The sequence below is a fragment of the Ranitomeya imitator genome, chromosome 1 (genome assembly GCF_032444005.1).
Source record: "Ranitomeya imitator isolate aRanImi1 chromosome 1, aRanImi1.pri, whole genome shotgun sequence".
NCBI classification, from domain to species: Eukaryota; Metazoa; Chordata; class Amphibia; order Anura; family Dendrobatidae; genus Ranitomeya; species Ranitomeya imitator.
This window is the reverse complement of record NC_091282.1, coordinates 781,221,353-781,244,978: the sequence shown is the minus strand read 5'-3', so window position 1 is coordinate 781,244,978 and position 23,626 is coordinate 781,221,353. Positions and strand designations below refer to the sequence as shown.

At 42.1% G+C, this 23,626-nt stretch overlaps 1 protein-coding gene and 1 long non-coding RNA gene across 3 annotated transcripts in view; one reads left to right on the top strand and one right to left on the bottom strand.

Annotated features, from left to right (window-relative positions):
• The window catches only part of LOC138658111 (uncharacterized), a 49,310-nt gene extending 46,286 nt beyond the window's left edge, over positions 1-3,024 (top strand). Inside the window, exons 2-3 of the long non-coding RNA XR_011317348.1 lie at positions 421-563; positions 2,921-3,024. This is a non-coding gene — a long non-coding RNA (uncharacterized lncRNA). The remainder of the gene's footprint in view (positions 1-420; positions 564-2,920) is intronic.
• Positions 3,025-7,128: 4,104 nt separating this feature from the next.
• Positions 7,129-23,626, bottom strand: part of SLC24A4 (solute carrier family 24 member 4) — a 116,346-nt gene continuing 99,848 nt past the window's right edge. The window contains exons 4-17 of one of the 2 annotated variants that reach the window (XM_069736947.1): positions 22,575-22,649; positions 20,825-20,909; positions 19,538-19,641; positions 18,943-19,017; positions 18,346-18,371; positions 14,121-14,174; positions 12,912-12,997; positions 10,815-10,987; positions 9,584-9,737; positions 8,948-9,114; positions 8,754-8,868; positions 8,506-8,618; positions 8,323-8,388; positions 7,129-7,937 (exon numbers count right to left, since the gene is read on the bottom strand). In XM_069736947.1, coding sequence (XP_069593048.1) covers positions 7,785-7,937; positions 8,323-8,388; positions 8,506-8,618; positions 8,754-8,868; positions 8,948-9,114; positions 9,584-9,737; positions 10,815-10,987; positions 12,912-12,997; positions 14,121-14,174; positions 18,346-18,371; positions 18,943-19,017; positions 19,538-19,641; positions 20,825-20,909; positions 22,575-22,649 — 1,446 coding nt within the window. In that variant the 3' untranslated portion in view covers positions 7,129-7,784. Of the gene's footprint in view, positions 7,938-8,322; positions 8,389-8,505; positions 8,619-8,753; positions 8,869-8,947; positions 9,115-9,583; positions 9,738-10,814; positions 10,988-12,854; positions 12,998-14,120; positions 14,175-18,345; positions 18,372-18,942; positions 19,018-19,537; positions 19,642-20,824; positions 20,910-22,574; positions 22,650-23,626 lie in introns of both variants that reach the window. The other variant, XM_069736938.1, reaches the window with a different exon arrangement.

Below are 23,626 nucleotides of genomic sequence, written 5' to 3'. Positions count from 1 at the left end.
TTTTGCTTATACCAGTGAGGATGGAGAAAGAATACTGGGGGGAGTGGAAGTGGATGCCGCCTTCCTAAGTACTCCATCATTGGATATTATTCTTCTTAATATTGAATATCTGCAACAGGAGACAAAGAGGTTGAATTCTGAAATAGCACAGGTTGAACTTGAAATAAAATGTCTTATGAAGGAAGATGAATGGAATAATTTTAAAGAGTCTTTAAAAAATAAGATGGACAAATTGCGTACTGAATTAGAAGATGTGAAGAGTAGGAAATGGAATTGAGATATGGATGACTATAAAGATGGAAATATCTATAATTGGCAAAAGGAAAATTCAGGAACTTGGAAAAAAGGTCACTGGACGAAGAGAGACAACTTTAAGATGTGTAATAATGAAATGTTGTCATCTAACTGTGATTTTTTTAGGACCAGATTCGTTAAAAGACAAAATGAAATCAACAGGAAAAGGGGAGGAAAAAACCATCGGAGACAGCAAAAAAGAGAAAAAAGGGGAAAAACAAATCACCGGTGGAAAAACAAATGGCGACAAGGAGCAAGGAACAAGTCTGGTAGTAAATATTTCAAATAAAATTCTGACTGAAAATCAAATATCAGTTTTAAATAAGGGACTGTCTTTTGGTCTAAGCACACATGTGAACTGGTTCCAATTGAATGTTGATATTCAGCGATTTTTTTAAGATCTATTAAATTAAAGGAATGGTTTTGCACTGCAACTAAAATAGAAAAAAACTCCAATAGTGATCTGAATTTTAAACAATTGGCCTTGACTAAAAAAAGTAATTTTATTCCTCCTGAGACTTCCCCTGTAATAGAGGCATTTATATCAGCTGTGAACAATGACTTAGAAAAGTTGAAAAGTAAATGTACAAAATAATTTTCCCATCCTAATATGTCAACAGGTGAGATGGAGGCTCTGCATGATTTGGCACATGATGACGATATAATTATAAAAAATGCAGATAAAGGTGGTGCACTTGTCATTATGGACAAAAAAGATTACCTAGAGGAAATTTATAGGCAGTTGGCTGACCCGGAGGTGTACGAGAGACTTTTTTATGACCCTAAATTTGATATTGCAAGAGATATAAAATTTATCCTTGATAATGCTCTTGAGATGCAGATAATTGACCAGGATTTGTATGAATTTTTGATTGCAAAATACCCAATTACATCGGTGATATACATTTTGCCAAAGATACATAAGTCTCTCGTGCATCCTCGGGGTCGGCCCATTGTCTCAGGTTGTGATTCCATCTTATCCCATATTGGAATTTTTCTTGATAGAATTCTTAATCCAATTGCCAACCATGCAGAGTCATTCATCAGGGATACCACAGATTTTCTTGAAAAAAAAAATCAGTGGAATAGAAATAGTAGGTGAGGTGATATTAGCATCATTTGGCGTAACATCATTATATACATCTATTGAACATGGAAAAGGCCTTGATGCAGTGAATAAAAAATTACAGACTACTCAATATTCTGTGGAAACAAGAAAATTTATATTACAACTTTTTGAACTGGTACTGACCAGAAATTATTTTTTGTTTGGTGACACTTTTTATTTGCAATTGCGGGGAGTCGCCATGGGCGCTAACATGGCGCCCACATATGCAAATATAGTCGTGAGTGTCCTTGAAGAGAATTTTATCTATGTGTCCCACCACTATAGCTATGTAGCTGCGTGGTGGAGATACATAGATGACATCTTTTTAATTTGGACTGGTACAGAAAGTTCATTGATGGAATTTTACGATTTTTTGAATACAGTGGATGACAATTAAATTTACCCTTGTGCATTCTAACACTGACATCCAGTTTTTGGATGTTAGTATAAAATTTAAAAACAACAAACTTGTCACTCAATTGTATTCAAAAATGACAGATAAGAATGATCTTTTGCTCTTTAATAGCCAGCACCCAAAAAGAACTAAAGAATCTATCCCCTTTAGTCAACTTATCAGGACTAAGAGAATTGAAAGTGATGATAATCCATTGGAAAAATCTAAGGAGGCCACCCTAAAAACATTTTTAGATAGAGGTTACCCAAATAATTTATTAAAATTTCAGAAAAGTAAAGTTGATTCATTAAGAAGAGAAGACCTTTTCCAGAAATTTTTTTTAAAAAAGAGAACTTGATCGTATACCTTTTGTGAAAGAATTCTGTGAGGAAAGTGGTAGGATTTCGAACGTCATACATAAACATTGGGATATGTTGCATAAATGCCTACCACATTGTGCCAGAATTTTCAAAGCCACCAATTTTTTCCTATAAACGCAATCGTACTATTGCTTTAAGTTTGATAAAATCAGATATTGGCTCTTTTAAGAAATCCAGCCAAACTACACTTTCTGGCCATGATAGGAAGGGTTGCTTTCCTTGTCTTTCATGCATCAATTGCACTTTAATGCTTAAAGAGTCTAATTTCTTCCATCCTGTTACTCATGAAGAATATAGGATACAACATTTTCTGACATGTGATTCAGAGTTTGTTGTGTATTTGTTGCAATGTCCCTGTTCTTTGTGGTATGTCGGTGAAACGACATGTGATTTTAAAACACGGATTAACCAACACCGACATACCATAAGGAAAAAACGTATGGACTTACCTGTGCCAAAACATTTTGTTGAAAAAAATCGCATACAGAGAAACCATTGCGTTTTCGCATCATAGACATGATACCTGTTCAGAGAAGAGGGGGGGACCGTGTACGGTTACTTAAAAAGAGAGAACTGGAATGGATAATGAAATTAAATACCTTAAAACCACATGGTCTTAATGTAGACTTTAAATTGAATCAAATTATGTAAAATATAGTGATTCTTTCTACTGTACCTCTTTTATTGTGAATTATTGTTTTATACTTTAATATTTTTAACATCTTGTTTTTTTTTTTTTTTCAGATGTCCCATTCTATGAAACTGGCGCTACTTACAAACTATTAACACATGTGGAATTATAAATTATATACTTAACAAAAAAGTGTGAAACAACTGAAATTATGTCTTATTTTCTAGGTTCTTCAAAGTAGCCACCTTTTGCTTTGATGGCTGCTTTACACACTCTTGATATTCTCTTGATGAGCTTCAAGAGGTAGTCACTGGGAATGGTCTTCCAACAATCTTGAAGGAGTTCCCAGAGATGCTTAGCACTTGTTGGCCCTTTTGCCTTCACTCTGCGGTCCAGCTCACCCCAAACCATCTCGATAGGTCTGGTGACTTTGGAGGCCAGGTCATCTGGCGTTCTACCCCATCACCCTCCTTCTTGATCAAATAGCCCTTACACAGCCTGGAGGTGTGTTTGGGGTCATTCTCCTGTTGAAAAATAAATGATGGTCCAACTAAACGTAAACCGGATGGAATAGCATGCCGCTGCAAGATGCTGTGGTAGCCATGCTCAGTATGCCTTCAATTTTGAATAAATCTCCAACAGTGTCACCACCAAAGCATCGCCACACCATTACACCTCCTCCATGCTTCACGGTGGCAACCAGGCATGTAGATTCCATCCGTTCACCTTTTCTGTGTCGCACAAAGACACGGTGGTTGGAACCAAAGATCTCAAATTTGGACTCGTCAGACCAAAGCACAGATTTCCACTGGTCTAATGTCCATTCCTTGTGTTCTTTAGCCCAATGAAGTCTCCTCTGCTTGTTGCCTGTCCTTAGCAGTGGTTTCCAAGCAGCTATTTTACCATGAAGGCCTGCTGCACAAAGTCTCCTCTTAACAGTTGTTGTAGAGATGTGGGGCGGTCCTCATGTGAGCCAGTTTCTTTGTAGCGCTTGATGGTTTTTGCAACTGCACTTGGGGACACTTTCAAAGTTTTCCCAATTTTTCGGACTGACTGACCTTCATTTCTTAAAGTAATGATGGCCACTCGTTTTTCTTACCTTAGTTGCTTTTTTTCTTGCCATAATACAAATTCTAACAGTCTATTCAGTAGGACTATCAGCTGTGTATCCACCAGACTTCTGCTCAACACAACTGATGGTTCCAACCCCATTTATAAGACAAGAAATCCCACTTATTAAACCTGCAAGGGCACACCTGTGAAGTGAAAACCATTCCCGGTGACTACCTCTTGAAGCTCATCAAGAGAATACCAAGAGTGTGCAAAGCAGTCATCAAAGCAAAAGGTGGCTACTTTGAAGAACCTAGAATATAAGATATAATTTTAGATGTTTCACACTTTTTTGTTAAAGGGACACTGTCACCTGAATTTGGAGGGAACAATCTTCAGCCATGGAGGCGGGGTTTTCAGGTGTTTGATTCACCCTTTCCTTACCCGCTGGCTGCATGCTGGCTGCAATATTGGATTGAAGTTCATTCTCAGTCCTCCATAGTATACACCTGCGCAATGCAAGATTACCTTGTGCAGGCGTGTACTACGGAGGACAGAGAATGAACTGCAATCCAATATTGCAGCCAGCGGGTAAGGAAAGGGTGAATCAAACACCCGAAAACCCCATCCCCATGGCTGAAGATTGTTCCCTACAAATTCAGGTGACAGTGTCCCTTTAGGTATATAATTCCACATAGTTTTTATGCCTTCAGTGTAAATTTACAATTTTTATAGTCATGAAAATACAGAAAAATCTTTAAATGAGAAGGTGTGTCCAAACTTTAGGTCTGTAGTGTATATATATATATATATATATATATATATATAAATATATATATATATATATATATATAGTTAATTTTGGACACTGTATTGTGTTTAGGTCTGTTGTGGGGTGAATGTGGTGGTGTAAGGGGGTGGCAGTAAGGTAAGGCAGTGGGTCCAGTAGGTATTTGTTGTGTTTCGGTGTCTTTTATAATATTCGGTTTAGTGTAATGTGTTTATAGTGTATATATTGTATATAATATTGTATATAGGACGGTGTGAATGTAGCTGGGGTTGTATATAGTAGTATGAATGAAGCTGGGCTGGGGGTCTTACATGATTTTATACTATTCATTATTTTACTGGGGTATTCATGTAGTTATTGTTATTTTGTCTTTCGCCTTTTAGTTTGTTTTTTTCTTTTCTTTTATTTGAATTATTCTTTCCTGTCCAAGATTTGTAGGTCATGAACTTTCTCCATTTTATTTCTGTTTCTGGTTTATTTCTTTCTGATTTTTGTCTGATTGGAGTTTTGTTCTTATGCTTTGTTCTGTTGTGTTTTATTTTGTATTGTATCGTATTTGTGTCACGTGAAGTATTTTTATATAATAAAAGACCTACAATCTATTACTCCCTGGTATCAGCCATCACTGGTGAGAGGCAATTGGAGGACATAATAATATAATCTATTACTCTCTGTTATCAGCTATTGCAGGCTGGGAAGAGGCGACGACTGTAGCGTTCACCGATGAGAGGAGTCACCTCTGTATAGATATATATAGAACTAGTTAAATCTGGGCCATAAACAAGTTATGAACTACTCACATCGAGGAGGAGTTTACCACACAAGTTTAACAAGCGCCTCAGGTCCGGGCAGAACACGACTGTCACAGCTTCGGATTCTCATAACTAGAGAGGAGCTTTGAGGCGCAGAGGTGGTGATCAGGGCCTTACACCACAAACAGACACCAGCCATACATTGACTGCACGAGAAATGGAGGCTCAGAATTAATTTTGGATGGTGACTCCTGAACCTCTGCTCTTCTCTAAGCCTCTACTCATCTTATCTCCAAGCTCCATCTCCGCTTATATCTGGCTCTGCCTTTCCCAGTCTACAAATTCTGACAATTTTCATCTCCAAACCCCATTTCTGTTTATCTTCCCATTTCCACTTTGCTCATCTCAGGTTCTGCCTTTTCTCACAGGTTCCACCCATGCTCATTTGAGGCTCTACCTATGTTCATCTCAGCTTCCACCCCTGCTTATCTCGGGCCACCACCTCTGCTCATCTACAAGCCCTCCTCTTCTTATCTCTATGCTCCACCTCTGCTCACAATCAAGTTCTGACTCTCTTCATCTACAAACTTTGTCTCTGTTTATCTCTAAGCTTCCCCTTTGTGCATCTCAAGCTCCACCTATGCCCATTTTTATCTCATGCCCCACCTCTGCTCATCTCATGCCTCTCCTTAACTCATTTTAGACCCCTCCTCAACTCATCTGAAGTTCCGCTTTAGTCATTTCAAGCTTCATCTCTGCTCTTCACATGGCACACTTCTGCTCAGTCCAACCCTCATTCATGCTCATACTATGTCCAGCTATTGCTCATCACAAATTCATCCTATTTTCATGAGGAAGCTCCCTACCTAATCATCTTCAAGCATCACCTCTACACATCTCCATTCTCCACCTCTAATCAACTCAAACCCCACCCCTGCTAAACGCAAGGTCTGCCCTGCTCATCTCTAAGCCCCTAATCTTCTTATCTCCAAGCTCCATCTTGGCTTCTATCAACCTCTGTCTTTGCTAATCTACCAAGCTCTGACTACTTTTGCCTCAAAACTCTATTTTTGTTTATCTTCACCTACGTTCATTTTCATCTCATGCGCCACCTCTTCTCATTTCAAGCCCCACCCATTAACAAATCATGCCACACCTCTCCTCATTTCAAGCCCCACCCATGAATAAATCATGCCACACCTTCTCATATCATGCCCCACCTCTTCTCATTTCAAGCCCCACCCATGAACAATTCAGGCCACACCTCTTCTCATCTCATGAACCATGTCTGCTTATCTAATTCCTTGCCTCAGGTTATGTTATGCTCCCCCTCAACTCATCTGAAGTTCAACCTTAATCATTTCAAACCCTATCTCTGCTCATCACATATCACGACTCTGCTACTTTAAAGCCCTGCCTTCGTTAATTGCAACCCTCACCCATGCTCATACTGTGACCCACGTCTGCTCATCTCAATCTCCATCTTATTTTTTATATAGAAGCTCCCTAACTAATCATATAAGCATCACCTCAACACATCTCCAATCTCCACCTCACCCCGCCTCACCTGAAGTTCTGCCTCTGCTCAGGTCTAAGCTTGTTCTATCAGAACCTTTCCTTATCTCCATGCTCATCTCCACTTATAACACATTACTGTTGCTGCAGATATGCAGAACATTCTGGAATAATCACAGATATTATATTTGGTATTTGTGCATATAAATAAACATTCCATTTTATAGATATATTTCCTTATCAAATATCGAGCACAATTACAAAGAAGTTCTCAGAAACATTCCTTAAAGTATCCAAATGTGCATTTCTGAAGTTTCCATTAACTTCCTGTCCAATTATAAAATAAAAAAAGATAAAGAAAAAATAAATGTGCTTTCTCCTTGTGGACGGTGGGACACTTCCCGTGAAGTCTTGTATTACCGGATGACTGTGATTTCGTGTGAGCTCTCAGAAGTCATGGAGGTCCATTGGGTTTGCAAATATGTAGAACGTATCACATAAGAAAAAGATAATTCTGCATGCAATCCACCATGGCGCCGCCAGATACTTATCGGTAATAATACAGCATGGGCAAACAGCACGCCGATCATTGGAAGGAGAATCCAATCTCGTTGTCTTCAAGCTGACCTGAAGGAAATGTCCTATTTACTTTTATGACATAGAAATCAGCAGCAATATACACTTCTTCGGAAGACGCAACCTCAGCCGGACATTTCGCAGCCGCTTATCTCAGCGCCGGGAAACTTCATCTTTCGGAACTTTCTAGGAATCGCCTTTTCCTGGCTTCCGTGGCCTGGAGAGGAATTTAGGTTTTTCCATAGATGAATCTCGGTCGTAAGGTCAGAAAGAAAGTCTTGTGGTTTTTGGCCATCAGAAGTCATCCTGGCACATTGGCAAGTTGACAAACGTGAAGACGTTGAATTCTATGAGTACGGAGAAACACAGGAAGATGGCGTACAGGCAGAGGACGTAGTACCCAAGCTTCTTGTCCAGCTTCCAGTTATTCACGTGTACTCCAATGACCTGCAACGGGACAAGGTCAGATCATCACTCATCACTGGTGGAGCCTTACTGACCCCTCCAATGTTAAGAGTGCATTAAATAATGCCAAAAGGTGGCCCCTGAGACTGACAGAGAGGTCCCGTGATGTTATCAATAGGATTCCACCAATTACATCTTTCGAAAGAGGACAGCATTCCCCAAATTCAGATCTCCCCTCTCACATACTTGCACTTGTACAATCACCAATTATAATTATTGACCAGGTTGGATCAGGTGTAAATACTGCAATTTTTCACATTGACCACTAGAGTTCAGCACAGAGCTCTTCAATCAACTAGAAGATCTCATTTTACAGCCTACAGTAAAACTTTCTAATGATGGCCCCAGTAATGGTAATTACACTCACAGTGAGGGCCACAGACCCCAGAAGCAGGATGACGGAATAGACCAATCCTTTGCTGCTAATTTTCACCTATAACAGAAAAGACAAATGAATGACCGGCCTTCAGTTTATCCTGCCAGTGTCAGACCCACCAAGAGCTGATGGACCCCAGTACTGGTGAAGAGGGGCCATTATCTGACTACTTACAGTAGATCCGTAGTGAATAACCATTGTTTGCAGCCCCCAGGGCACCCCGAGTCCAACCAGGATGTCAAAGACGTTGCTTCCTATGGTATTGGATACGGCCATATCTCCAAGACCTGCGAAAGAGACGAGTCAGACCCCTAATAAATGCCAAGCACTAAGGATCCTCAGTATTCCTGATGCCCACAGTAGCTGAACACCTCCCCTCCCCCCCCCAGGACAGGTACTAGGAGATAGAGGGGGCTGCGTACCTTGTCTGGCTACGATCAGGCTGGCCATACAGTCTGGTACGCTGGTGCCGGCTGCCAGGAAGGTTATGCCCATGATGACGTCGGGTATCCCCAGGGTGTATCCGATAACAGTCACCTGTAAAGATCAGGAGAGACATAAACATTTTGGAATCCCCCTCCCATTGTATTCCTGCATGTGGTGATGCGGTACTCACCATCCAGACCATGAGGTAGGAGAAAATGGCGATCCAGACGGTGGAGAGGATGAAGGTCAGCATGAAGAAGTTCTCCCAGCGTGGCTTGCTGCAGTTCGGGACAGTGAAGTACAGCACAAGGATTAACGGCCAGGAAAATACCCATTTAAACTGGTTGGTGCAGCCACCTGACAAGGAGAGTGCAAGCTCTTCAGTATATGCACGTCCAATCACAGCATTTCACCTATTAGTACAGCACTTTATGCTCCAGAGCTGCGCTTCCTACTAGAATTGTAACCAATCAGCCATTCTGGAGGTTAGGGAGAGCCATCTTTATCATTATTCTAGGCTGTCCTGCCTCCTACTCTCCACATGCTAACCCCATAGCCATAGCTTACTCTTATTGGGGTCTTTTCTTAAAGGGGGGCTCCCAGAATTGAAAGTTATTCCTTAAAGGATAGAGCACAACTTCCTGATTGCTGGGACCACAAGAAAGGCTTAAATATTACAGAAGACACTAGTCTACTGAGGTAGGAACGTCCACATGACAGTCCACATAAGCATCTTACAGACCCCTCGTATTTTAATTAGAAGGTGCAATTATAGTAATGATGTGGGATATGATGAGAAGTGATGGGTAAACGTGGCAGTGCTCACTGGGTATGGAAAAGGGCACCAGATAAGTGGTGGCATCGTTGTCTTCCTGGCAATCGTCCTTGTCGCCATGTATGAGACCGTTCTCCAACAGCTGCTGCTTCCCGTCCAGCGTCAGCGAGCTCATCCCGTTAGCGGACTGCAGGAGTCGCTGTCTCTGAGGGAATACAAGGGGGGTCACAAACTTACCAGCGGGAGTTGCCACAAGTTACTATACCACCTATAAGTGTGAAAGGGTTTCCTTCACAAAGCTTTCTGACCTCTACTGAGCATCATGAGAGGACATATGTATAGCAATTCAGGACAAAAGAGGCTTATATGGGGGTTTCCTTAAAGGGGATGTCCACTTTTACAACCCCCACCAGTCTGGAGGAGCTGCTCCCCAGCCTTGATGATCATGATCGCCACCTACAGGCCAGACACGGTATGACTGTCTTTCAGGTTGTTGCAATGTTTGATACAATGCTTCCTCTCAAGGTTTTGTAGAAAAGTTACACAGTTGTATAACATTAAGCAGAAATTAAACCCTTTGGTGCAGGGATTTTATTTGTTAACTTGGATCAGTGCTTATATAAATGGTTACATACGGTATATTTAAAGGGAAAGGGAAACTTCTTGAGCAGAATGAAAGAGGAAAGGAAGTGAATGTGCAGGATTTTATGGTTTCTTCTGCTAATGATGAAATTAAGATGAGGGGAAGATTTTTTTGGATGTAATGTCCTACCCAGAAACACATTCCTCCTGTTCCACCCTATCCTGTACCACCTACTGAGAAGAGAAGGGGCAGAGGAAGGAACCGATATTATCAATGGCATTTGGTAAATGGGGGTCCTGTGAAATGGGGCCAAGGAACGTCTCATGGGTGGGGAGTGGGGGACGGCCGAGAATTAATCTGTGATATAATCTCATTGTGCAGAGATTATTGGCAGGGATAATATTTTCCCTTTATTTGTAACAATGATTAAGGTCGTCTAGATGAAAACGAGTATGTTTATTCCATTTTTATCCATGTTTTATATGACGCCATCATGGATACAATAACTTTTAAACTTTTTAAGTAAACATGACGGGTGAATAAGTTTTGTGATGCTGGACGTGAATCGTCTTCTTCGTTATTACAGCTCTGTTACAACGTGGCAAGGAAAACAATGGCAGAACACGAAGAGTTAATAACAGACCACACTTTACACGTTTACACTACTACCCCATCATCCGTATAACTACGCACGGATACCTCATTGATTATGAGCCTGCTCGCCATCCGTAGCCTGGTCCTTGGCGGGAACTTGTTGGTGATCATGATGCGTAATCCGGCCTCAGGGAAGCGATACTTGGGGGGGCTGGAGCAGATGATCTCATCCACCATCACCACCGAATTCCTGCTAGGATACGCCTGCTCCACTCTCACTGTAAATAGCAATGGAAGGGTTAAAGGGGGATTCCTTCCAACAAGTCGCAGTTATTCCTTATCCGCTGGATAGGGAATAACTTACTGATCGGACACCGGCGATCCTAGGAACTGTCTAACTGATGCAGTGCCCCTCCACTCCAGTGAGTCGGGGCTCTGCGGGCGGACCCTCAGTGATCAGTAAATCACTCCTACCTTACGGATAGAAAATCATTTTGAGCTACAGGAATACCCCTTTAAACCATGCAAAAAGTATCCCAGTTGGCAGAAGAGCTTGCAATCCAGGGTTCCAGATTTCAGGCACCTTTCATTTATTCTGGGTTATCTGTACCTGACTGCCACTTTTACACAACTGAGTATTGGCCATAAGTGACCGGAGGAGGACATCACCTCTTGGGAGCTATCCAGTAAAATACAACATGTCAATCTTCAGCTGCGGCAGCACAGACCAGCGACAGACGGCAGCCACAGGATGAATTTAATTATCATGTTGTCAGATTACAGAAGAAAACAAAGTTGTCAGATAGTTTTGTGATTCTATGTCATCTTACAAAAAGTGCACATAGAAGCCGCCTTAAAGGGGAAAATCAATGACGTGATGCAGTTAGTGCGCCGGACATACATGTGGCACTGAGTAAAGGGATAAGCAGACAGGAGACACAGAGTGACAGAGAGGATGGTGTTAGAGAAGATTTAAAGGGGAACACAAGTGCAAGATAATTCCCACTTTGTTAGTTGTAGTAATAATTAAATAAGAAAGTCCACATATAACGTCAAGGGTTAAATAGAAGACTCGCGTTAATAAGACACCTCAGTGTGGACAGAAGGCGATACTTGAATTGAAGGGGGTTGTCCAATAAATATCATCTATCACCTGATATATATATATATATAGGCAAAAATTGGAACAGCATCTACAAAGTACCTGATAAAGGGCTTGAAAAAGGATCTTGTATCCGAAACGTTGCCACGCCATTCAGGCAATAAAGTCCACATTTTTCTTTATTTTTTGTGCTGCTTTTCTTTTATATATATATATATATATATACTGAATGAATGGTCTGGGGTCCGGCTGCTGAAACAATCCGTACAAAGTCCTCTGGGCAAGTGGAATGATAGTGAGCATGCTCGAATGCCGCTTCAATCCATCATCCTCATAGAAGTGAATGGAGTGCTGGGCGAGCATACTCACTAGCATTCCAATATTTACAGTGTACCCCAGTCATGTGATCAGCGAGGGTCTCAGCAGTCAGACCCCCTCTGACTATATCCTGTGAATAGATGATAAAGAATCCTTTAAGGTGTCCCTTTAAATAGTAGCACACTAGCACCTGTATATGGCAGTCTAACGCCCCCTGGTGTACGTCTCAAACTGCGCGGATGTTTCCCTAATTGGCGCTTGCAGCGGATCCGCTGGCACAGACCACCAGTGGAGATGCTGTACAGCAGGGGCTGCTGACGCCCACGCTCTACAGAAGTCGACATCAATGCGGACATCTCCTCAGAGCCAGAGGTTCTAACTTTGTCCTCATTACTCACCAACTTGTGAGAGATCCACGCAAGATCAGTTCCTTTTATTTCTATTTTTACGCCCGTTTCTGGGTGTTGGGAAATCAGACAATGTTACTGGCAATGAGAGGGACCTAGCGTTAACCCCGTCAGTGCCAGACCATCACAGTGACGTGTGGCAGAGGGTTTTCACAGGTAGGGATTGCCTCTCTTCTGCCCCATTTTCTCTTGTACATGGACAACCTCTTTAATCAGACGTTTCTATCTGCTTTTGGCAATCACTAGGGGGCGCTTTCTACATATAGCGTCATTATTGGGGTCCGCATGTCTGCGTTTCTCCGGTCTGCTTACCCTTACCTTTCCACAACAGGGGGACTGTGGGGTCATCACACAGCGGATCACAATACACATTACCATCTTGCAGTTCGCTCCCAATCGTGCAGCCGTTCCCTACGTTCTTGCGTTTCATGGTGAATAAGCGCTGCATTTTCATATTGTATCTGGCATAAAACAAAAAGGAAGTTACCATCCCCCACTGGAAGTGCCCCAGAAGGACACAGTGATTGTGAGGACTGATGGCCACTGTGTCCATAGTGTGGTGTCCACTATCAGATGGCAGAGCTGCCCTCAGTATGGTGATTGTGAGGACTGGTGGCCACTGTCCACGGTGTGGCGTCCAGTATCAGATGGCAGAGCTGCCCTCAGTATTCTGCTGATTAGCAATGGAACAGTGGAGACAGTCAGCAAGCTGGTGGACAGATAGTAGCTGAGCTCCTGCAGGGGCAACATGAGACAACTGTACAGAACCGGGGGCAAATGGAAACCATAGATGGATAATTCTGCAGGACGGAGACATTAGATTATATTACCCGAAGATCTTAATCTGTTACTCATTGAATACAAAGTGTCTAATCTTCAGTAATAACCATGTGATCCCAAACGCAGGCTTCTGATTGGCCCGCACGGATTATCAGTGATTATCCCCTCACACTTTCAGCATCTTCTCCTAATCAGCCGCTGTTAACTCCTTCCTTTCCACTTTCGGGGGCCTGGGAGGCAGGAGTCTAGGTTCCATGGAAAGTGGGGGCCACAGACCCTTAGTCAGATGTGCATAATATGATACCCCAACTCATCTGTATTGTAGCCATGATAAGGAGTAAGGGGCCCGGACCGCTTTACAGCCACCCTTGTGCAGGACTGATACACTGCAACCATCCAGAACCTTTCACTCTGGGTCACACTGGACAGCTGATAGTTACTGGTTATACTGGGATCACAATAACTTCACCATGTGTATCCATTGTATGCAAAATTACAGTCCATGCTCTGGTAGAGGATAAAGAAGACCCCAGAAAAAAAGAAGCTGCCACTCCAAGGCGCCATATTGGATACATTAAAGAGATAGACCCAAAAATCAGGGCATATGAAAATAGTGCTGACCAATGGGGTCACGTATCTCCATATAGAAAGGTACTCAGCCCTAAGGTAGTGACCATGGAGGCAGCGACGTTTCTAGACTTTAAGCATAGTTGCCCTGCTGCTCCCTTGCAAAACTACAACTCCCAACATGCTTAGAAACCAAAGACATAAAATATAGTGAAATGAAGAAAATGATGCGCTTACTTCATAATAAGAATGTAAATCATATACATGATGATGAGAATCAGACTCTCCCACCTGAAAAGCACAAAAGACAATTTATTTCAAAATGTAATCAACCTATAGGGACTCAACGAGACTGCTGGGACTTGTAGTGATACTCATTAGAAAGCGTTGCTTCTCGATAGCAGTGATGTGCAATCAGTAGGGCTTAAGTTGTTGAGAATCTACAACTCCCAGCCCCCAAAGCCCCCACAAAAAAACAACCTGCGATCCCAAGTTTCCAAAGCTGCGGCACAATGATAGTGTTGTTTTATATTTAGCCACTGGGTGGCGATATTTCATTGCAAATACACGAGCACAAGGCGAAGAGACTGCGAGGCCTAGATTAAGGCTACTTTCCCATTTCCGTTTATTTGGATCCGTCACAATGCGTCGTTTTTGGTAAAAAAACGCATCCTGCAAATTTGCACGCAGGATGCGTTTTTTTTTCAAATAGACTTGTATTGCCGACGGATCGCGACGTATGGCCACACGTTGCGTCCGTCCTGCACTGGATGCATCAGGTTTTGGCGGACCGTCATCTCAGAAAAACGTTCAAGGGAACGTTTTTCCGTACGTCGCATCCAGTGTTTCACACTGCGAATGCCCAGCAGGAAATATCGCTCTCACGATCTTTCCTGCCCGGCAACGCAGATGGAAATGTGAAAGAAAACACTTCTGTCGGTACGTCGCACCGACGCTTCGTTACGGCCCCGTACCGACAAAAGTGTGAAAGAAGCCTAAGGGGCAAATGTGTAAAATCTGGAACCTGTAAAATCTACGGTATTATCCATTTTGCAATTTATTAGTTTATTCAATGTGTCTGTATTTAGAGCATAACACTGCAAAGATGACTGACGTCTATGAGCAAAATATCCCCACTAATTTACATTTACAATGTATCAATTTATTCCTGCGGCTTATATTCTGCTTGCGCAGTCACTGTGTACATACAGTACAGACCAAAAGTTTGGACACACCTTCTCAGGGTGGTTTGCACGTTAATGACAATTGTTTTCTCGTGACATATTGTACTTCATGATAGTGGTAAAATTTCTTCGATATAACTTGCGTTTATTTGTGGAAAAAAAATGGAAATTTGGCGAAAATTTTGAAAATTTTGCAATTTTCCAACTTTGAATTTTTATGCCCTTAAATATAGATATGTCATGTAAAATAACTAATAAATAACATTTCCCACATGTCTACTTTACATCAGCACCATTTTGGAACCAAAATTTTTTTTTGTTAGGGAGTTTATAAGGGTTAAAAGTTGACCAGCAATTTCTCATTTTTACAACACCAATATTTTTAGGGACCACATCACATTTTGAAGTCATTTTGAGGGGTCTATATGATAGAAAATAACCAAGTGTGACACCATTCTAAAAACTGCACCCCTCAAGGTGCTCAAAACCACATTCAAGAAGTTTATTAACCCTTCAGGTGTTTTACAGGAATTTTTGGAATGTTTTTAAAAAACATTTAACTTTTTTCACAAAAATTTTACTTCAACTCCAATTTGTTTTATTTTCCCAAGGGTAAGAGAAGAAATTGGACCCCAAAAGTTGTTGTGCCATTTGTTCTGAGTACGCTGATACCCCATATGTGGGCGGGAACCACTGTATGGGGGGATGGCAGAGCTCGGAAGGGAAGGAGCGCCATTTGACTTTTCAATGCAAAATTGACTGGAATTGAGACGGGACACTATGTCACGTTTGGAGAGCCCCTGATGGGCCTAAACATTGAAACCCCCCACAAGTGACACCATTTTGGAAAGTATACCCCCTAAGGAACTTATCTAGCTGTGTTTTGACAGCTTTGAACCCCCAAGTGTTTCACTACAGTTTCACTACAAAATAAAAATTATTTTTTTTTCACAAAAATTATTTTTTAGCCCCCAGATTTGTATTTTCCCAAGGGTAACAGGAGACATTGGACCCCAAAAGTTGTTGTTCAATTTGTCCTGAGTACGCTGATACCCCATATGTGGGGAAGAACCACCGTTTGGGTGCATGGCAGAGCTCGGAAGGGAAGGAGCGCCATTTGGAATGCAGACTTAGACGGATTGGTCTGCAGGCGTCACGTTGCATTTGCAGAGCCTCTGATGCACCTAAATAGTAGAAACCCCTCACAAGTGACACCATTTTGGAAACTAGACCCCCAAGGAACTTATCTAGATGTGTTTTGACAGCTTTGAACCCCCAAGTGTTTCACTACACTTTCACGCAGAGTCGTGAAAATAAAAATTAATATTTTTTCCCACAAAAATGTTTTTTTAGACTCCCAAATTTTTATTTTCCCAAGGGTAACAAGAGAAATTGGACCCCAAAAGTTGTTGTCCAATTTGTCCTGAGTATGCTGATACCCCATATGTTGGGGTAAACCCCTGTTTGGGTGCACGGGAGAGGTCGGAAGGGAAGGACCACTGTTTTACTTTTTCAACGCAGAATTGGCTGGAGTTGAGATCGGACGCCATGTCGCATTTGGAGAGCCCTGATGTGCCTAAACAGTGGAAACCCCCCAATTATAACTGAAACCCTAATCCAAACACACCCCTAACCCTAATCCCAACAGTAACCCTAACCACACCCCTAACCCTGACGCACCCCTAACCCTAATCCCAACCGTAAATGTAACCCTAACTTTAGCCCCAAACCTAACTTTAGCCCCAACCCTAACCCTAGCCCCAACCCTAGCTCCAACCCCAACCCCAACCCTAGCCCTAACCCTAACCCTAGCCCTAACCCTAGCCCCAACCCTAACCCTAGCCCCAACCCTAACCCTAACCCTAGCCCTAACCCTAACCTTAGCCCTAACCCTAGCCCTAACCCTAATGGGAAGATGGAAATAAATACATTTTTTAAATTTTTTTTATGTTTCCCTAACTAAGAGGGTGATGAAGGGGAGGTTAGATTTACTTTTATAGTGGGGGGTTTTTAGCGGAGAAAGAGAAAGCCAAGAGTGTGCAAAGCAGTCATCAAAGCAAAAGGTGGCTACTTTGAAGAACCTAGAATATAAGACATAATTTCAGTTGTTTCACACTTTTTTGTTAAGTATATAATTTTACATGTGTTAATTCATAGTTTTGATGCCTTCAGTGTGAATGTACAATTTTCATAGTCATGAAAATACAGAAAAATCTTTAAATGAGAAGGTGTGTCCAAACTTTTGGTCTGTACTGTACATTACATGACTTAAGCTGTATTTATTCTGTGTTACATCCTGCATTATACTCCAGAGCTGCACTCACTATTCTGCTGGTGCAATCACTGTGTACATACATTACATTACTGATCCTGAGTTATATCCTGTATTATACTCCAGAGCTGCACTCACTATTCTGCAGGTGCAGTCACCGTGTACATACATTACTGATCCTGAGTTATATCCTGTATTATACTCCAGAGCTGCACTCACTATTCTGCAGGTGCAGTCACTGGGTACATACATTACTGATCCTGAGTTATATCCTGTATTATACTCCAGAGCTGCACTCACTATTCTGCTGGTGCAGTCACTGTGTACATACATTACATTACTGATCCTGAGTTATATCCTGTATTATACTCCAGAGCTGCACTCACTATTCTGCAGGTGCAGTCACCGTGTACATACATTACTGATCCTGAGTTATATCCTGTATTATACTCCAGAGCTGCACTCACTATTCTGCAGGTGCAGTCACTGGGTACATACATTACTGATCCTGAGTTATATCCTGTATTATACTCCAGAGCTGCACTCACTATTCTGCTGGTGCAGTCACTGTGTACATACATTACATTACTGATCCTGCGTTACATCCTGCATTATACTGCAGAGCTGCACTCACTATTCTGCTGATGCAGTCACTGTGTAATACATTACATTACTGATCCTGAGTTACATCCTGTATTATACTCCAGAGCTGCACTCACTATTCTGCTGGTGCAGTCACTGTGTACATACATTACATTACTGATCCTGAGTTACATCCTGTATTATACTCCAGAGCTGCACTCACTATTCTGCTGGCGAAGTCACTGTGTACATACATTACGTCTACCCTGCTTGTTAATGGTTTACATACAGCAAATGCTGCCATAAAAAAAAATAACTGACAACATCCAAATCAGTGTTAGAGGTTACAGTAGGCTTGGGGTGGGGGTGTAGGGGGCTGATGCACATTTCTCTTGTAATCAGATAAGTTTCGCTCTTTACTCACCAGACAATAACTTCATCGTATATAAACTGGAAGAGATAAAACAAGAACAAATTATAAAAAGACTCAATAGAAACCATCAGAGAAGCACACGGGCAGCCGGACCTTGGGGCGGCATCCTGGGCACAAGGTGCAGCCGTGAGGTCGGGTTTATACAGAACATTACTGGGGATATCACTACAAGCTCATATTGAGGAGGAGGACGGCTACGGAGTGTGCTCTGTCCTCTCTCACTTCAATAGCAATGAGGGAATTGCACACGTACCAATTCCTCAGCATTAAGCTTATCTGGCCGACTCCCTTTTGGACCCAGTGTTGCTTTGTATTTTTCTCTGCTGACATAATATGCCGGTGGATTGAGTGCGGGGGGGGGGGGGATGACTGAACCCAATTTTTCTGTTACAGGGGAGCAATTAATTTTGGACAAGTTCCTCCACTGTGGTTGTTTGCAAGGAATGGTGACTGAATACTTCGAGAGGTTTAGGCATTAATTATTCATGAGAATGTGTCCTGGATAATATTAAATTCAGCACAATGTGTGCGACAAGCTGCAGAAATATCCACGAGAATATAAAAAAAACGAGAAGAGACGTCACTTACGATTATTAACACTATTATTGCCAAGATGTAATACATGGAGTCCCGGAACAAGGACCACCAGGTCAGGCGAACAACCTGCAGACAGAGGAGGGTTAATAAGAAATTGACCGATAGATAGATAGATAGATAGATAGATAGATAGATAGATAGATAGATAGATAGATAGATAGATGATAATAGGTAGATAATAGATAGATGATAGATAATAGATAGATAGATAGATAGATAGATAGATAGATAGATAGATAGATGATAATAGATGATAGATAGATAGATAGATAGATAGATGATAGATAGATAATAGATAGATAGATAGATAGATAGATAGATAGATAGATAGATAGATAGATAGATAGATAATAGATAGATAGATGATAGATAGATACTAGATAAATAGATAGATAGATAGATAATAGATAGATAATAAATAGATAGATAGATAGATGACAGATAGATGAGATAGATAATAGATAAATGATAGATAATAGATAGATTATAGACAGATAATAGATAAATGATAGATAGATGATACTCATGATAGACAGATAATAGATAAATGATAGTTAGATAGATAGATGAGATAGATATTTCTTACCTGTCCAGCAAAAACTCCACAGACTCCAATAATACATAAAATATTAAATACAGCTGAACCTACAATGGTCCCAACGCCGACATCACCGTGGGTGATAAAAACACCTAAGAGAGCAGAGAAATGAATAAAGTTATTTAATGGCAAAATTCTCATCATGTGAACATGTATAGATAATACCCCATGTCCGGTATCAGATGTGGCCTCTGCCACCCGTCCCACTCTCTGGGTTATTCCACCATCACTTCACTGTCCTGACCAACAGGGGGCGCTCTGCTCCCTCCAGTTATAACTTTGTGGCACAGACCGTTCTCTGTGGATTATCTAGAATGTATCGGTGTCGGCTCAGAGATGATTTTAATCAGTTTTCTCGCTTTCTCTTCAGAACTTTCTTGCTATTTTCTCACCCCTGTGGTCATACTGGAAAGTGACGCTCCCAAAAATAACACAAGGAAGGAATATTTTGGAAGGATTCCTTAGGGTGTTCAACCCTGTCCTGTATATCTCAAGTACAGGAGAAATCCTTTAATCTGGCATTTGATGGATTTTCAAATATTCTGGATTATTGGTGTTCATGGAATAATCTAATAAATACTGGATATTTTATGCTGAATTGACAGAATTTTTACAGGTTTTTTATCCTGGATTAATGGAATTTTACAAAACCAGTAGAAAATATCATACAATTTGCATAATTTTATGTGATTTCAAATTTGCCAGATTAAAGGAATTTCACAACGCTAATGTAGAGAGCCTTCAGGACTTGCCGGATTATTAGATTTTCAGTATTATTGGATGATGGATTAAAGGAATTTTCTAGTGTAGATTTAGAAAATATTAAATTATTTTTATATAATAAATTGTCAGATTATGGGGATTACAATGCACAGAGGGAAACGACCTCAGGAATGTGCCGGATTATTAGAATTAAACTATACTAAAGAATTTTATAGTGTAGGGTAAGAGACTACTCACGGTTCTGGCTTTTAAAAAATGCCAGAATGTGTGAATACTTCTGTGTCGCATAATGTGGATTAATGGAATGTTATAGCGCTGGTTCAGAGCCTATTCTGGCTTCATAAAATGTCAGATTATGTGAATTTCACTGCACAGAGATGAAAAAAAACCTTCAGAGTGTGCCGGAATATCAGAAAGTATTAACTAAAAAGTGCCGGATTAAAGGAATTTCACTATATATACTGTACATAGAATAAAAACATAGGTGACTACTACCACCATCATCATAGTCATCATCCTATTTAGTCAATAAGGAAACAATCAGTGCCTTACCAATGACGGAGGCGAAGAGCTCCGGAGTGGAGCTGCCCGCCGCCATGAAGGTCGCCCCGGCCACATCTTCGCTCAGGTGCAGCTTCTGTAAGAAAGATCTGATTAATCAGACACAATCCGAGCAGATCAGTCCCCTGACACTGAGGCCTCGCCAGGTGCCAGCTGCTAAGCAGACGCTGCCAGTCACAGGTGGCAGAGGCCGTATGTTCCTGGATGAGGCAGCAGTGATTCTGAGATTTCTGCCGAATTCCAAGGTCGAATCTTTTAAGATTGTAAGCGACATCCAAGGGCAAAAGCGATGCCATCTAGTGATCCCCAAAGGTACCCACAGCCACAGTGCCAGGGATTAAAGGGATCCTTATTTCCCTCTCTAGTCAAGGCTAAAAATCTGTAATCTGGTTTCCCTTGGTTTCTTCCTTTTTGACATGAGTGGTATTATCGCTTTACAATACAATGAAAAGTCCTACAACTTTGAATCAGACTTATTGTCTCACTGTTTGCAAGATCTCTGCTGCTTGTCAGTGAAGGTCAACATTCCGGTCTAAATTCAGAGCCTAAGCCCTGTTCACACCTGACATTTCTCACAGCTGAGGTTTTTTTTTTTACAACCTTATCCAATATGAACAATCCTCAGTCAGCTAAAAAAAAAAAAAAAAACAAGTCAGCAGCCGATATCCATCGCCCCTGCTTAGGGTTTGTTACATTGTATCAGTGCATATAAAACTCAGACAGAGGAACGGATGCAAATGTAACAAATTCTGTAAGTCTGTACAGGGATGGTCCCATTCACTGACAGCAAACAGAGGTCTGGACAGTGGACCCAAATTGAGACAAAAAGGGGAAATTCATCAGATCTCGATCGCAAAAAGTCAACACAACTCAACACAACTAGTTGCGCAACACTTTAGCAACTTTTGGCCTCACTGTGCAGGCGCCCATCATCGGGGTAGGTGCAGTCAAGAGCAGCCCGACGGGTCCAGAAAAAGGCAAATTATAGCAGAACTCTACCCCAGCTCCTAGCAGAAGTGGATTTCTGATTCTAGGGCTCGGACAGTCCCACACTGGGGTCGTTATTGACTTTGGTGCACCTTACTCTGTGGGCTTTTCTTCAAGACTGGCGTAAGAAACGCCAAATCTTTAAACAAGCGCAGAACCCACTCTCCAGCATTCTCATCTTCTTGTACATTCCATTGGGATTTTTGTCAGGTGCGGAAGGGTTAATGCTCATTAAACTTTAATACCGTTTCTACGACGTTTTCCCGCCTCCGGTTTGTTCCTCCGCTCAGCGCCTTGGTTGGCGCTCGCCATTGTGCCCGTACACATTTGTTCCTACTTTTCACCGTCACCTCTCATTATCATGTGACGACGCAGCAACTTCCCGCTGAGATTCTGAGCGGTGGCTAAATCTGCGCGACTTCAAACGTAGGATCTCATCTCACAGAGAAATAATGAATGGGAAATCTGCCACTATCCAGGAATGTTCATACCAGGTGCTGCCTCCTGTGGGATCAGGGGGTGAACTACAAGGACCAGACACTAGATTGATTCATCGTATCAATGCCCTATGGAGGCTGAAGCTACATTGCTCATCTATGTGTCAGTCATCACTGCAGAGGTGGCATTCTATTCATGCATCAGGAGGCTTTGGCTGAAGTGCTGGCGATCTGTATTGAAGGGATTTTGGGGGAGGATGCAATTAAGGATGGAGATGATAAAATATGGGGGATGGGGGGTCTTAATGTCCACTCACCTCACAGATCTTCTCCAAGGATGGGACAAAGAAGTCATCGCAGACGATCGCCAGGGCATAAAACATGTACAGGGCCTGCGATTAGAGAGAACACACATCAGATGCTTCGTATTGAGGGGATGAATCATACTGGGGCTCACAGCGGAGACATCCATAACACGATTATCACAGCCGCACTCGGCTCATTCACACGGAAGAGAAATCGGAGCAAACACTTTTTTCCTGAAGAGAGGACAAAATCTGATCCGGAAAATTTACCATCGATCTCCTGAAAAGATTAGTAATGGTGGCCGGAGAGAGAATGGCGTTGATTACACCACCAAAGTAATAGTGTAATCCATCAGGAGCCCAGAGACCAGCGACCCCTGCGCCACAGACCGTGGTCCCATCATGGGGCGGACGAGGGGCGGCAGACACAGCCAGGTGCAAAATCATGTGTATAGGTACACGGCTCAGAGGAGAGTATCACACAGGAGAGGGTCAGATATACAGCTCAGGGGAGAGTATCACAAGAGAGAGTTAGATACACGGCTCAGGGGAGAGTATCACACAGGAGAGGGTCAGATATACAGCTCAGAGGAGAGTATCACAAGAGAGAGTTAGATACACGGCTCAGGGGAGAGTTAGTATCACACAGGAGAGGGTCAGATATACAGCTCAGAGGAGAGTATCACACAGGAGAGAGTTAGATACACGGCTCAGGGGAGAGTATCACACAGGAGAGGGTCAGATATACAGCTCAGAGGAGAGTATCACACAGGAGAGAGTTAGATACACGGCTCAGGGGAGAGTATCACACAGGAGAGGGTCAGATATACAGCTCAGAGGAGAGTATCACACAGGAGAGAGATACACGGCTCAGGGGAGAGTATCACACAGGAGAGGGTCAGATATACAGCTCAGAGGAGAGTATCACACAGGAGAGAGTTAGATACACGGCTCAGGGGAGAGTATCACACAGGAGAGGGTCAGATATACAGCTCAGGGGAGAGTATCACACAGTAGAGGGTCAGATATACAGCTCAGGGGAGAGTATCACACAGGAGAGGGTC